The sequence below is a fragment of the Myotis myotis genome, unplaced genomic scaffold (genome assembly GCF_014108235.1).
Source record: "Myotis myotis isolate mMyoMyo1 unplaced genomic scaffold, mMyoMyo1.p scaffold_m19_p_4, whole genome shotgun sequence".
Classification (NCBI taxonomy): domain Eukaryota; kingdom Metazoa; phylum Chordata; class Mammalia; order Chiroptera; family Vespertilionidae; genus Myotis; species Myotis myotis.
In genome coordinates, this window is record NW_023416346.1 from 83116208 (window position 1) to 83131377 (window position 15170).

The 15170-nt window shown below is 46.7% G+C and overlaps 1 protein-coding gene across 12 annotated transcripts; it reads right to left on the reverse strand.

Moving 5' to 3' along the window:
* Nucleotides 1-873: 873 nt before the first annotated feature.
* GDPD2 (glycerophosphodiester phosphodiesterase domain containing 2) lies at nucleotides 874-14771 on the reverse strand. 12 transcript variants are annotated; one of them, XM_036305837.1, is made up of 17 exons: nucleotides 14616-14757; nucleotides 13291-13330; nucleotides 12968-13081; nucleotides 12591-12694; nucleotides 12216-12309; nucleotides 11987-12046; nucleotides 11662-11760; nucleotides 11403-11496; nucleotides 11111-11277; nucleotides 10917-10999; nucleotides 10671-10821; nucleotides 4172-4393; nucleotides 3820-3968; nucleotides 2087-2234; nucleotides 1858-1940; nucleotides 1585-1613; nucleotides 874-1499 (listed from the first exon to the last, which is right to left on the reverse strand). In XM_036305837.1, the coding sequence occupies exons 3-17, from the start codon at nucleotides 13070-13072 to the stop codon at nucleotides 1447-1449; spliced, it is 1641 nt and encodes a 546-aa protein (XP_036161730.1). In that variant the 5' UTR covers nucleotides 13073-13081; nucleotides 13291-13330; nucleotides 14616-14757; the 3' UTR covers nucleotides 874-1446. The 12 variants fall into 12 exon arrangements, with proteins under 12 accessions (XP_036161730.1, XP_036161729.1, XP_036161727.1 ...); XM_036305836.1 differs by having other exon boundaries at nucleotides 13226-13330; XM_036305834.1 differs by lacking the exon at nucleotides 13291-13330 and adding an exon at nucleotides 13890-13967.
* Between the last annotated feature and the right edge of the window lie 399 nt (nucleotides 14772-15170).

A 15170-nucleotide genomic window follows, 5' to 3' on the forward strand; every position in this document is an offset into this window, starting at 1 on the left:
CCAATTTCATTGTTACAAATTGAACATAATTAAAGCATAGTGATTAATCACAAAACAATATGTAATTATATATGTGTTTTCTGATGGTCTTAGGTGACCCATGTGAAAGGGTCGGTCAACCGCCAAAGGGGTCGCGACCCACAGGTTGAGAACCGCAGGAGTAGGGGCTTCTCTGGAGGTGCTAGTGCGCTCCCAGGTTCCAGTCTGGGGAGAGGGGAGAAATGGAGAACCGAACCTCCCTTGCCAAAGCCTCAATTCGATTTGGCTTCGTGTGGAGATGTAAATTGGGGCGAATGTTGTTGCGGTGGGGGACCAAAGAGTCAGCCATAGAGCCCCCTCCTGTTCACCTTTTTGCCTTAGCCCCACCCCCTTCTATCAGACGGCTTATCCTAGGACAGCTTCACGCTAGTCACCTGAGAACTCACGAGCAGAAAACACACTGGAAACTTGCTCTTCGAGGGAAAGGCAGGCCGGGGACCCAGACCCTGCATGCAGCCCAGATAAGCGAAAACGTGTGGAAATAGGACTTTGCCCCTCAGGGTCCAGAGTCAAGGACACAGGTCCCCAGCTGGCAGGGGAAACAGGTGTCATTCAGCAAACATGACCAATGCGCAGCCCTCCTCTTGGGGAAGGTGACCACAAGGTGGAGCTACAAAGCAACTCTGTACTATGCTCCTTGGGCAGCCTGACCCCCTCTCTTGACAGTGGCTCCTTCATTCCCCTCTTGCAGTGCTTCATTGCCTCAAGTGGTCCTCCTCCCCCCTCCAACCCATACATCTCCTCATGATGACCCTTCATTGTCACATCACATACAACCGTAGATGGAGGGTGCATCCTCCCCCTAGCACCAGTGCTGAAAAGATGAGACTGTGGACAAATGCAAATTAAATTCATTCAGAAAAGGATTAATAGACAAGAAACATGAACCAACGTGTCTTGAAGAAAAAGGCTGTACGCAGTAAAAAGCCACCTGTAGGCATAGAACTACGTGGCTAGATGGGCTCTTTAGCTCCCAGCCTCTATGCAGGAAAGGAGCTAAATTGCAGTGGCTGGGGCGACACAGTGAATGGAGTGGGGTGGGTTCCCCAGGAAGGCCGTTTTCATCTCTCCTTCAGTCACTGTTCCAAGCTGTTCCATCCCTGACACACCCTGTGCTTTCTACACAAGAACATGTGCACACAAGTCTGAAACATTTTCTTGGCAATCTCCCCTGTTCTAGAACGTTTTATTTTGGGAGACATTTCTCATGATTTACTGTCTTCCACCACCACCTCAGGTCAAAACCCAAAGGGGAGAAGATTCCATAGAAGCTTGGGGCATATCCACCATTTCCCTCATAATTCAAAGTTCACTCCACCATTCCACTGTAGCCATGCTCCCTTCCTTGCTCTTGACAGATGTAGACAGGCCTTAGACTCTGGCTGGTGGGGGCCTAGGGCAGGGCATTCACTCCATTATGAAATTGTTGATCCTGGTCAGCAGCACAGCTGTTTCTAAGCCTGGAGAGGTGAGGAGGACATGACAAGAATGAGTAATGGGAATGCTAGTGGAAAGAAAAATGAGGTAATGTGAGAAAGTTCTTACCAGTTATCTCTCTCTTCTCGGCACATCTCCTACAGAGAAAAAAGCTTCCCATGGTGAGTTCAGCCACCTTCAAGCATGACCTTTTGAACCTGGGTTCCCCCAAACTGCTTTTCCCAGGTTCAAACCAATTTGGTGTCCAAGGAAGGGTCTAAGAATCTCAAAGGAACCAAACAGACCAACCCCAAGCTCCAGGCAGTATGAGTCTGAATCAGTCCCATCACCAGGACCCTGGGGAGAATAAAGATCCAGAAAGCTAAGGCACAAAACACTCACCCACGGAGGAGGAACAGCCACAAAATCAGCAGGGTGGAGACACAATCAGTGAGGAGCCATATCATTAGGTAGGTTTTAGGGGGCTATGGGAGTAAAAAAAAAAAAAGGGCCCCTGTTGGTGGCCAGAGCCCCAAAGGTAGTATATGGGGGAGAAAGGACGAGAGAAGCAGGGTTAAGGAGAATCAGGAAAGAGGAAATAGGAGGAGGTTGACAGTAGTAGAGCCCTCACCATAAGCCAGACAGGGTAAGGTATCTGCTGCAGCAGCTGGCAGTCATTGGTGGTGACCGAATCCACCCCTGCACACCAGAGTATGGAGAAGAGCCAGGGCTTGTTCACGACAAATAGGTTCACCGAGACATTATCCTCATGCAGTGCCCTATGGAGGCAAAAAAGACACAGGTGACATCCAGAACCGTGGGGCACAAGGCATGGGAGGCAGCTCCTGTCTGGCTTGAATCTACAGTGTCACTGCAAAGGAGCTATCAGTTCAACCTGTGCTTGGCAGCCCCTGACCAAAAGTGATTTTCTTTGCATAGCTGAACTCTGCCTTTTGGTAAATTCCTAATTTTGCTGTCTGGTATCACACAAATGTGTCTCTTCTCTTTGTCCCATGACAGTCCTTCAATGGTCTGAGGAACATTGACCATGTCCCCCTGAGTCTTCTCTTTTGTAGGCTCAATAGTCACTGTCCTTCTAGCTGGGGCTTGGAGTCTGGCTTATCTCCTTCACTATACAAACCCATTTAACCTGATCTTACTCCAGTTTATCAATGTTCCTTTCAAAGTATGCATCTGCAAGTGATATCCAGGTGGCTTGCACAAGCTTTGAGTAGAACAAAACTCTTCTTGCCTTCTCAGCACTATGCCTGTATGAAGGCAGCCCACGGTCAGGTTAGTTTCAGCAATATGACGTGCACCGATGACTCATTATGCAGTGTTCAATCTAAGCCCTGGTCTTTTGCACACATTTCTGCTGATGCCAGTGTCTCCTCTCTTGTCTTTGAGCAACTGAGCTTCTTTTGGGCCCCAAATATGGGTTTTTACATCTATCCCTGTTGCGTTTCATCTTGGTACCTTTGGCCTATCATCTCAGAGTGCTTAGACCTTTCAGGGCCTTGATTTCATCATTGATGTATTCATTACCAAGTCACATGTTTTGGAAATGTGATCGGCAGTCAATGCTGACCAGGACAAGACTAAGGTGAGGGCCACCCCAATGTTGTCTCCCTCCATGGTGACAACTTGAGGAAAGGTCTTTGAAATATTTATTATAACTGGTCTATCTATCATCCAGCACACATTTTTTGTTCTATCTAACCAGAAGAACATTAGAAAAGATCTTGGCAGCTGAATGTTTTGAGGTTGATCATGTTTACTGGATGGGTCAGCTTTGGGGGCCTAGCTCACATTGGTGACTCTATCACCTCTCTCCTTTGCATCCATCCTCTCTAGCACTTATCTCTTTGGTGTAGAATGAAAGCTAAAACCCTTCTCTTGGCCTACAAGGTCTGATCCAATTTGTTCCCTGCCCACCTCTCCAGCCTCACCTCCACCTTGCTCATTAGGCTGCTGTTCCTGCTCTTCTGCAGCTCTCCTCATTGTTCACTCCTGTGATGCATCAGGTCTCAGCCTAGGCACCACTTCTTTAACCATTCTTCCTAATGTGGCCCCTCACTAACCCTTCCTTCCCAACTCCAATTGCTCTATTGCATCTCCCCATTTTATCACCTTCATATCATTTATCAGTGTCCAATATGCATATATTTTGTTCAATGGTTATTGTTTTTCTCTTTCAGTTGTATTCCCAAAGACTGCAATAAATAGTGCCTGACATACAGTAAGCATTTGATAAATATTTGTTGTATGAGTGAATGAATGAGTGGTCTTTGCCCTCCCCACATTGGCTCTTCCCCACCTTTAAGCTGCATGTGATCCCCTCAGCTCCTTTCCTCTGGCACTTACTTTATATCCAACTGTGGTAGGTCTTGATAGGGGAGGTTGAGAAACAGGGGCCTCTCAGTTCTGTTGACTCCCAACTGTCCATATATCTGGTGCATTCTGGGTGCCCGTTGTTGGACATTAGCCCGATCTTCATCTGGGAGCCAAAGGACCTGTGGTTCAAGGAGGATGGGTGTGAAGCTGGGGAAGGCCTGGGGATTCCAGGGGCAGGGGCAGAGCAGAGAGGTTTGACCACAGAGTGGGGTAAATGAGCTAGGTGGGGCCCCGGGGCAGGGACAGCTCAAGATTGTCACCATGGCCTCGGGAAGGCAGTGTGGGGGGTGGTGAGGGGCACTTGGGATCCTGGAAATATCACCATGGCTTGAGGGACCCTTGAATTCAGCACAGTCTCCAATGTCAGGTTCACATAAGTGTCATAGTATGTGTGGTTTCGTGGTGGGCGGCGCAAATCAAACATAATGGAAAGGTTGAGGACTGCAGCTTCCTTCAATAACTCTTCCAATGTTGGTACTGTCTGATTCTCAGCCTCTTTCCGATCAAGGCCTGATAGCTGTGTGGCCTCCCAGAAGGGTGGCCTCTATAAGAAGAGAAAAATTATTTCAAGACCAGAAGAAGCCTCTGGGTCATTCCCCCATCCTCATCATCTCACTCATTCCCTGACTTGGGGTCCAGCTTCTGCCCACATCGTTTTCAGGGTCTTTCTTTTCTCAAACTATGGCCTTTTCCAGACCTTCTAATGCCTTAATCTGTTAACCCACCCTCCTACCTTCCCAGTTTCCTAATTTCTTCTCTCCCACTACAATTTCTCTTTGGTTTCATGAAGATCTCTGGGATTGTGACCCCTTGGTTTTATCCCAATATCAGCAGCTTTCTGGCTGTACCTACATCCCCTTCCCATGGTCCCTCCACAGTTTGAACTCTTCCACAGCACCATCAACAGCTTTCTTAACCTACCTGTTCTACAGGTCCCAAATTTTGATTCAATTCTACAATTGCCCCAGGAGGCAGAGCACACTATGTGGACTTTTGGCACTTCGGTCCTGTTTTTCTCTTTGGTACCACTTAGCCATCTGTTTTCTTGTCCTTGATATACTCTCTCTCTCCCATTTCTCCTAGAGGCTATTCCAAACCTGGGTCACTCTTCTCCTCCCTTTGTAATCAACAAATTACCTCCTAATCACTGACCTGGTAAAAGCAAGTTACTTAGCACTTATTAAGTATTTACTATGTGCCAGGTAGTGTTAGAAGTACTTTATGCAACAGACCCTGTCTAGGAGGCAGGTGAAAATTTCCTCTTTGAATGTTGCAAGATTAGGTAGACAAGAAGCACTCTGGAATGTCATAGTAAGGACTTCCATATATCTACTTTTCCACAAAAGCAAAACGAATATGGCAAAAAAGGTAAAAATTATGGTTGATTTCTTGAATATAATAAAGATGTCAAGTATGAAGTCTTTAAAGTTATGGGGGAAAAAATCTCATTGATGAATTTTATATCCAGTGAAAATATCCTTCAAAAATAATGTCAGCCATGGCCGGGTGGCTTGGTTGGTTGGAGCATCACCTAGTGTACCAAAAAATTGTGGTGTACCAAAATGGTTGCAGTTTGATTCCTGGTCAGAACACATACCTAGGTTATAGGTTTGATCCCCAGTCAGGGCACATATGGGAAGCAGCCTATTGATGTTTCTCTCTCACATCACATCAATGTTTCTCTTTTTCTCTCTCCCTTCCTCTCTCTCTAAAATCAATTTTTAAAAGACATCCTAGGGCAGTGATGGGGAACCTTTTGAGCTCGGCGTGTCAGCATTTTGAAAAACCCTAACTTAACTCTGGTGCCGTGTCACATATAGAAATTTTTTGATATTTGCAACCATAGTAAAACAAAGACTTATGTTTTTGATATTTATTTTATATATTTAAATACCATTTAATAAAGAAAAATCAACCCAAAAAATGAGTTCACGTGTCACCTCTGACACACATGTCATAGGTTTGCCATCACTGTCTTAGGGTGAGGATTTAAAAAAAGGAATAAAAAATAATGGTGGACCCAAGCTCATTTTATGAAGCCAGCATTATCCCCGAAACCAGATAAAGCTACTACAAAGAAAATTATAGGCCAATATTTCTGATAAGCATAGATGCTAAAATCCTCAACAAAATATTAGCAACCGGATCCAGCAATACATTAAAAAGATCATACACCATGATCAAGTGGGATTTATCCCAGGGATGCAAGTTTGGTACCATATTCACAAATCAATGAACGTGAAATGCCACATAAAATAAAGGATAAAAAGCACATGATCATATCAATAGACTCAGAAAAAGCATTTGAGATAAAAACTTTTCTCAAAGTGGAAATAGAGGTAACATACCTCAACATAATAAAGAACATATATGACAACCTACAGCCAACATCATACTTAATGAGGAAAAACTAACACCATTTCCCCTAAGAACAGGATCAAGACAGGGATGTCCACTTTCACCACTCCTGTTCAACATAGTACTGGAAGTCCTAGCCACAGTGATCAGACAAGAAGAAGAAATAAAAGGCATCCAAATTGGAAAGGAGGCAGTAAAACTGTCATTTTTTACAGATGACATGATACTGTATATAGAAAACTCTAAATATCCCACTAAAAATCTCCTAGAACTGATAAATGAATTCAGTAAAATAGGATACAAAATAAATATTCAGAGATTGGTTGCATTTTTTATACACTAACAACTATCAGAAAGGGAAACTTGCCATGGTCGGTTTGCTTAGTGGTTAGAGCATCAGCCTGCACACCAAAGGATCTCTGGTTCAATTCCCAGTCAAGGGCACACACCTGGGTTGCAGATTTAATCCCTGGTCCTGGTCAGGTGTGTGCAGGAAGCAACCAATCAATGTGTCTCTCTCACATCAATGTTTCTCTCTCTCCCTCTCCTTCCCTCCCTTCTACTCTCTAAAAGAAGCAATGGAAAAAATATCTTCAGGTGTGGATTAACAACAATATCAACAACAACAAAAGGGAAACTAAAAAAAAAAAAATCCCATTTACAATTGCATCCAAAATAAAATACCTAGGAATAAATTTAACCAAGGATACAAAAGACCTGTACTTGGGAAATTATAACACACTGAAGAAAGAACTGAAGAAGATACAAACAAGTGGAAGCATATATCATGCTCATGGATAGGAAGAATTAACATCATTAAAATGTCCATACTACCCAAAGCAATCTATAGAATCAATACCATTCCTATCAAGGTTCCAATGCGCCCGGCCAACATGGCTCAGTGGTTGAGTGTTGACCTATGACCCAGGAGGTCATGGTTCAATTCCTGGTCAGGGCACATGCCCAGGTTGTTGTGGGTTTGATCCCCAATGTGGGGTGTGCAGGAGGCAGCCGATCAACGATTCTTTCTCATCATTGATGTGTTCTCTCTCTCTCTCTCTCTCTCTCTCTCTCTCTCTCTCTCTCTCTTCATCTCTGAAATAAAAATATACTTCAAAAAAGATTCCAATGGCTTATTTCACAGAACTAGAACAAATATTCCAAAAATTTATATGGAACCACAAAAGACCCCGAATAGCCACAGCAATCTTGAGAAAGAAAAACAAAGTTGGAGGTATCACACTACCTGATATCAAACTATACTACACGGTCACAGTAATCAAAACAGCATGGTGGTGGCATAAAAACAGGCATATAGATCAATGGAACTGAATAGGGAGCCCAGAAATAAACCCATGCTTTTATGGTCAATTATTATTTGACAAAGGAGACAAACACATACAATGAGATAAAGATAGTCTACTCAATAAATGTGTTGGGAAAATTGGACATATATGTGCAAAAAAGCCCCCCCAAAAACTAGACCACCATTTTACACTACACATAAGAATAAACTGAAAATGGATTAAAGATTGAAATGTTAGATGTGAAAACATAAAACTCCTAGAAGAAAACATAGCAGTAAAATCTTGGACATTGCTCTTAGCAATATTTTTTCTAATATATCACCTCTGGCAAGGGAAACAAAAGAAAAATAAATAAATAGGACTACATCGAACTAAAAAGGTTTTCCACAGCAAAGGAAACCATTAACAAAATGAATAAACAGCCCACCGAATGAGAGAACATATTTGCCAATGATACATCTGATAAAGGGCTAATTTCCAAAATATATAAAGAACTTATACAACTCAAGACCAGGAAGACAAACAATCCAATTAAAAATGGGCAAAGGACCTGAATAGACACTCCTCCAAAGAGGACATACAGATGGCCAATAGACATAAAAAAAAAGGTCCCTAATCATCAGTCAGATGCAAATTAAAACCACAATGAGATATCACCTCATAATTCCTACCATCAATAAATCAACAAACAAGTGCTTGCAGAGATGGGGAGGAAAGGGAACCCTAGTACACTGCTGGTGGGAATGCAGATTGGTGCAGCTACTGTAGAAAGCAGTATGGAGTTTCCTCAAAACATTAAAAATGGAATTGCCTTATGACCCAGCAATTCCAATTCCAGGAATATACCTGAAGAAACCCTAAACACTACTTCAAAAGAATATATGCACTCCTATGTTCATTTCAGCATTATTTATAATAGCCAAGAGGCCATCAGTAGCTGAGTAGACAAAAAAGCAGTTGTACATTTACACAATGGAAAACTGCTCAGCTGTAAAAAAATAAAGAAAGAAAGAAAGAAATCTTACTTTTGCAACAACATGGATGGACCTAGAGAGCATTATGCTAAGTGAAATAAGCCAGTCAGAGAAAGACAAGTACCATATGATTTCACTTATATGTGGAGTCTAATGAACAAAATAAACCAACAAAGTGATGACAGATTCAGAGAACAGACTGACAGCTGTCAGAGTGGATGGAGGTTGCAGGGCTGGGTGAAAAAGGTGAAAGCATTAAGCAAAAAACAAACAAACAAACAAAAAACAACCATAAAACTCCTGGCCAGTGTTGCTCAGTGGTTGAGTGTCAACCCATGAACCAAGAGGTCACCAGTTCGATTCCTAGTCAGGGCATAGGAGGCAGCTGATCGATGATGATTCTCTCTCATCATTGATGTTTCTATCTCTCTCCCTCCCTTCCTCTTTTTCCAAAAATCAATAAAAAATATTTTTAAAAAACAACAGCAAAAACTCATAGACACAGACAACAATATGATGATTATCAGAGAGAAAGGGGGTGGGGGAAGGTAGAAGACGGCATAGGGAGGATAAATGGTGATGGAAGGAAACTTGACTTAGGATGATGAACACACAATACAATATACAGATGATGTATTATAGAATTGTGCACCTGAAACCTCTATAATTTTAGTAACCAATGTCACCCAATAAGCTCAATAAAAAAGTGATAATACACATGTTCTCTTAATACATACTTTCACATTTTCAAATAAAGTCCTAATAAAAAATAATGGTGCAAAAAAAAAAAGACTTTTCCAGATAAGTGATTATTGGGTGAATTTGTCATCAGCAGGAAATTGGAGCATAGTCATAATATTACTCATTGTGTAAAATAAGAACAGATATGCCCATATTTACATGAGCAAATAAATGAATACAAAATAAAAAAGTACTTCCTGCATTCCCAGGAAGTACTTTATGTGTATTAATTTATTTAATCCTTCCAATAATCCTGCAAGGTACACTTATTATTCCCATTTCACAGATGAGAAAAATGAAGCACAGAGAGACTAAGGAATGTTGCTCAGGCTCACAAGGCTAGGAAGTGGTGAAACCAGGATTCGAACCAGATATCCTTTGTTCTTAACACTCTGATATGTAAATATATAGAGAGTTAAATGGGGGAAAAAAAGAAAGGTGCAAAAGAATATGTGAAGTGGTCCTATTGGTGCAAAATGAAAACTATATATGTGTGTGTGCATATATCTGTATGTATACATATGTATATATAGAATATGTACCCAACTGTTAACAGTGACTATCTCAGGGGGATTGGATTATGAGAGAGTTTTTAATTTTTAAGTTATTTCTCTGATGTTTTACTTTTTTAAAAAATATATTTTATTGATTTTTTACAGAGAGGAAGGGAGAGGAATAGAGAGTTAGAAACATTGATGAGAGAGAAACATCAATCAGCCACCTCCTGCACACCTCCTACTGGGGATGTGCCCGCACCCAAGGCACTTGCCCTTGACTGGAATCGAACCTGGGACCTTTCAGTCCGCAGGCCAATGCTCTATCCACTGAGCCAAACCGGTCAGGGCTGATGTTTTACTTTTTTACAAGGAACATGTATTACTTTCATAATCAGGAAAAGAGGAACTGAAAAAACTAAATATTCTTTGCAATGTATTCCATCACCTGCAGGATTGAGTCCACACACCTGGGCCTGGCATTTGAAGCTTTCTAAGACCAAGCCTTTGCTCCCCTCACCAGTCTCCCCTCCCACTGCTCTTATCTCCTGGTGTCACCAAGCCACTTTCTGTTCCCTGAAAACACTTCTTCATACTTCTGGGCTTTACCCATGCTCTTGCCTCTGACTAGAATTCCCATTTCCTGCCTTGTCCATCTTAAAAACTGCTCAGGTGTCCTCTTCTGTGAAACTACGCTTGACCCTTTCCCACACGCACCCTGCCAAACAGTGACCTCTCTACTCAGTAATTATCGATACTGTTATCGCTGTAGGTTTCATATTCTGATAGCCTATTGCCAAAGCTCTCATTTATACTAGGAGGTTATGACCTGAGGGCAGACTGTATACCTATTGCTCAGCACAGCACTCAGCACGAGCTTATCAATGAATGAACTCTGCCCTGAGGGCCCCTGCAGGTGGCTATCTCTTCCAGGACGCTGTCCTCACCTCCAGGAACCAGGCCCCAGCATTGAGTCTCTTCAGTTCAGCCCAGGAGAAGTCGCTGCTGTGGGCGGTGATTCGGGTTGGGAACACAGAGGCCACATCTGTGGTTCTGCTCAGGTGCTCATCATGCATGAGGAAAGGGATCCCATCGGAGCTGAAGGCATGAAGGATGTCAGAGGGCCAAGCTCTGGGGCTGCTCTCATTTTCGGAGTTCCCCTGCTGTGTCTGTCAGCCCCCAGTTTCCCTCACCTGATCATCACATCGGTCTCAAACACATTAGCTCCACATTCTGCTGTCTTCCGCAGGGACATCAGGGTATTCTCGGGGGCCAGCTGGAAGAGGGAATTGGTGAGGTGGTCACAGGGAAGGGTAGGAGCCTGGGAACCCACAGGCCTAGCCACTGAAGACCCTCCCTGCCTTGCCAGCATTCTGCCCACACTCACCATGGGAGCCCCTCGGTGTCCAACCAGCCTAGGTTTGGGGGATAAGTCTCTGGGTTCCATGATACAGGTTGAGGAGATGCATAGGGGGGCCAGGTAGATGGCCAGGACAATTGTAAAATACACGAACAGTAGCACAATCTTGTGGCCTGTGAGGAGTGGGGGACCAGCTGTGGAGAAGGGGCAGGGGGCGAGCTCTGGGGGCAGAAAGCAGAGTGCAGGTGCAGGGAATCAGGCAGCAGGAGGCTAAAGAATGGATGGCCAGCGAGGGTGTGTGTGGGAGTGGAGTTGGTACCTCTTTTGTGGATATGGTAGAAGTTATCAGCCACAGGCCAGGCCAAGATGGTGATGAAAGCAACAGCTCCAATGTGAAGGAATGGGGCTGTGGCCTATGGAGGAGAGTTGGTGAGGAGGACTCTGTCCTCCCTTTCTTCTCTGAGGACCTTTTAGAATTCAGACCTACTTGCAGTTTTGGGGGACCAGGGAGAAAGATAGGTCCTGGGGTTGGCCACAGGCCCAGGCTCCCAACCAGGGACTGGAGATCAGCCACTCACCCACAGTGACAGACGTAGGCTAAGCCACTCCTCCTGCCATTGGACATCCAGTACCACGAGTCCAGCGAGCACAAGAAGTACAATGAGGAGCAGCAGCACCTGGGGGACCCGGGATGAATAGGCTACTTGGGCTGCTCCTCATTCTATGAAAACAGAACCATTCTCCTCCCCTGACTCCTTTACTTTCTTTCAGTTAACAAACATCTACTGGGCTTCAGGTCTTGAGTTTGAGCCCGGGGTTAGAACAGTGAGGTTTTTGACAAATAGCCAACCAAATGCTGGGCCCAGGGGCCCCCTTTCCTGCTCATTCCCATTCCCACTTTACCTTGTGGACACTGTGCAGGTGTAGAGGCTGGCCACAGAACCACAGGAGCACAGCCAGGAGCTGGGGGTAGAGGGTGTTGGAAGTAATGAGGTGCCAAAAGAGGTGGGCCACTGAGATGGGCTTCCCAGGCTGACACCTCCCTCTTCCCCTCCCCACAGTGGGACGGGTAGAGCTGAACCAGAAGGAAGGGCCGAGGTGGGGGGCTAGGCCAGTGTCCCCCTGTACCCACCAATAGCAGGGACGCATATGTGACCAGTAGAGAGACAAAAAGCGTAAATGCCAGGGACCAGTCCATCCAGTGTCCCCACTGGCGGAACAGGAATCTGTGGGAGGGGAGAGGGAGGTATCCGAGTGCAGGAAAGGGTGTCAGCAGGGGCCTGAGGGGAGTTGGGGTGGGTGGACCAAGAAGGAGGACTACAAGGTAGTAAGGGGCAGCCTTTCGCAGGGCCAGGGACTCTAAGGACCGGGGAGCCTTTGTGGAGGGGTCGTCTAAGGATGTTGGGCAGCAGGAGAGATGGGCATGGCTGGGGATGACTGAGCACCCAGGGGCCCAGGGTGGGGAATAGGTTGACATGTTTGCTGAGGCAGGGGGTCCATGACACACTCATTGAAGTTGTGCAGGTCATTGAGAAGGATGAGCCCGATGTACAGCCAGCCCAAGGAGAGGAGGACAGTGAAGAAGAGCAGGCCAAACCACATATATTCACACTGTAAAGGAGCAGGAGAGAAGCTCACAGCCGATTCCCACTTTCAGCTCAAAGTCCCCAACAGATGGCAGCTTAAAGGGACTTCCTGCCAGGCGTTGGGCTGCTCTGCTCTGCCAGCAGCTCTTTCCATATTTGAGAGAGATTTTCTTCCTGGGGAGAGAAAGCCCCTTCCCTCCACCCCCAGCTGCCTCTAAGCGCAGTGACCTCCTTAGCCTCCTTCTCCCCTTCACGAGGCCTCTGCCTTGGACTTCAGGTGCCCCCATCCCTACTCCACCTGGCTGGTTTTCATCCTCTCCTTGGGACACTTCCTCCAGTGGCAGCTATACAGGCAGTGGATGCTGCGGGCCCAGGCGGAGCAGCAGTTGGGGGACTTGGCCATGGTGAGGGCCTGGGGGAAGAGATACTCTGACATCAGGGACCCTGGTGAAGGCAGATCCCAGCCTTCCTCCCAGTGTATCTGAGGAGCCTGATGGAGAAGCAAAGGCCTGGGCTGCTGCCCATCAATGGAGGTCATGGAGCAGGTCCTGCTTGCCAGAGTGGATGAGGAGGTGAGCAAAGGACGACAATCTCCAGGGTCTTTCCCTTTAATCTGGATACCTGGTCAGTCTGGGACACTTGGGAAATCCAGCTTGTTGGCCTGCAGGATGAACACGCAATCTCTCCTACCTAATAGCATGCCCATTTAACAGGAGAAACTGCCTGGGGTGGGGCAAACTCAATTTAACAAGTTGAGGCAGATTTAACCAAGCTTCAGGCAGCCCCAGGAATTAGGAGTAACATGAGGCTGAAGTTCCAGTTCTGACCTGGGGCTAAAGGGAGGCCTAGCTAGTGGGCCAGTTACTATGGATACAGATTACACACATCACAAAGCCCTGACTGAAAGATTCTCTGTCTCCACCTTCCAGGGGTCAGGGAGCACAGCCAATAAGAGGAAGCCAGAGGAACAGGCAGTCTGGGTCACTCCCAGACTTAAGGGGCTCTTTTCCTGTCCGCACACCTAGAAAATCCAAGCCCTCTTGCCCCAGTCCGATCACTTCCCGCCCAGTCATCCCCCCACCCCACCTCAATCAGTAACCCAGTCTCCACCTCCCCCTTTTCAGGGCCCCACCCTCTGAGGTCCCTTAGGTGAAAGTGCAACAAATACAGGCCAAAGGTATGGGGGGGTGTGGTTGTCCTGGGGCAGGCGATTCCTGTACCTTGTGCTTTTGGGTCAGGCTGAGACTGAGTTGGCTTAATTGATCCCAAACTAGGCTGGGTGTGTGATGGTGATTCTCCTAAGAAGGGGTGCGATTTGTGTCAGCACTTGTCTGTGCGTGTGTACTCGTGGCTGGCAGTACAAATGGGTTTGTTGATGACTTTGGGTGTGTAAAGAGCTCCCAAATACACCCAAAGTATGTGTGGTCTGTGGGACACAACCCCCTGTCATTTGAGCTCTCCTGAGGCTGTGGAGTCTTAGAGGGGTGCACAGTGGCTGGGCCCCTAAAAGGAGGGAGGGTGTAGCTACTCCTGAAACAGCCCTCCTTACACTATGCTTGCCTTGGGAAAGGAGGTTAGGGTAGGCTGTGGAGGGGAGGGGGCCTGAGGCTGGGGGAAGTAAACCTCTCTGCTTCCTGAGTTCCCTCCCAGGAAAAAGTCATCCCAAAGGGAGGCTCTGCCTCTTCCCACCCTGGGACTTGGTTGTGGTAGCCTGCCCTGGGCTCCATCGGCACCTCCTGCCTCCTCTCAGATCCTGCCCCCAGTACCCCAGGCACTGCCTGCCAGAGCCCCAGCTCCCTCCAAGAGCTGTCTAGAGAATGGGGTCAGGTCTGAGCAGCTTGAAAAACCCTCAAGGAAGCTGAGCAGGGGTGCTGCCCAATCCCTGCAGGTTGGAGCCAGCCTCCACCCCGCTGCCTGTAGCCCCCCAGCCTTCCCAGCCCTCACACCTTTTCTCAGCGGTAGCTCTGCTCTCGGCTCTGCACTGCACCGCTTCCCAGATCCTCTTCGAGTTGTCTGCCTCCTCTCTCTTTCAGTCCACCGCTCTGCCCCACCAGTCAAACAGGTGGCACTGTTGCCACCTACAGGAGGCTGTGTGGGTCCTCTCTGAAGTCCTGCAGCTGCTCTCTGGCTTGTGCCGTCTGGGTGGGAAGATGGGAGGGGGGTAGGGGGAGGGAGAGCAGATCTGCTTCTTTACTCGCTGCTGCCGGTCAGGGGGCTTTGGGGTGAGGAATTCTTTTGTAAAGCCTTCCCGGTTCCTCTGTCCCTCCTCCTGCTCCCCTCAGTCACTGCCAGGGCTTTGTCCTGCCTCTGGGAGGCGAGGGCTTAGGGCACTGGCAGGCGGGAGGGAAGCTGGGGGGAGGTGACTACACAACTTTGCAACTTGCCAGAGAAGGGGCCCAGCCACCCCCCTGGTAAGGGGTGTGTGTGAGGGAGTCCAGCATTTGGTCTCAAGCTTCATGGGAGGACAGCCTTCGTTCATCAGCCTTCTTTTCCTCTTGGGA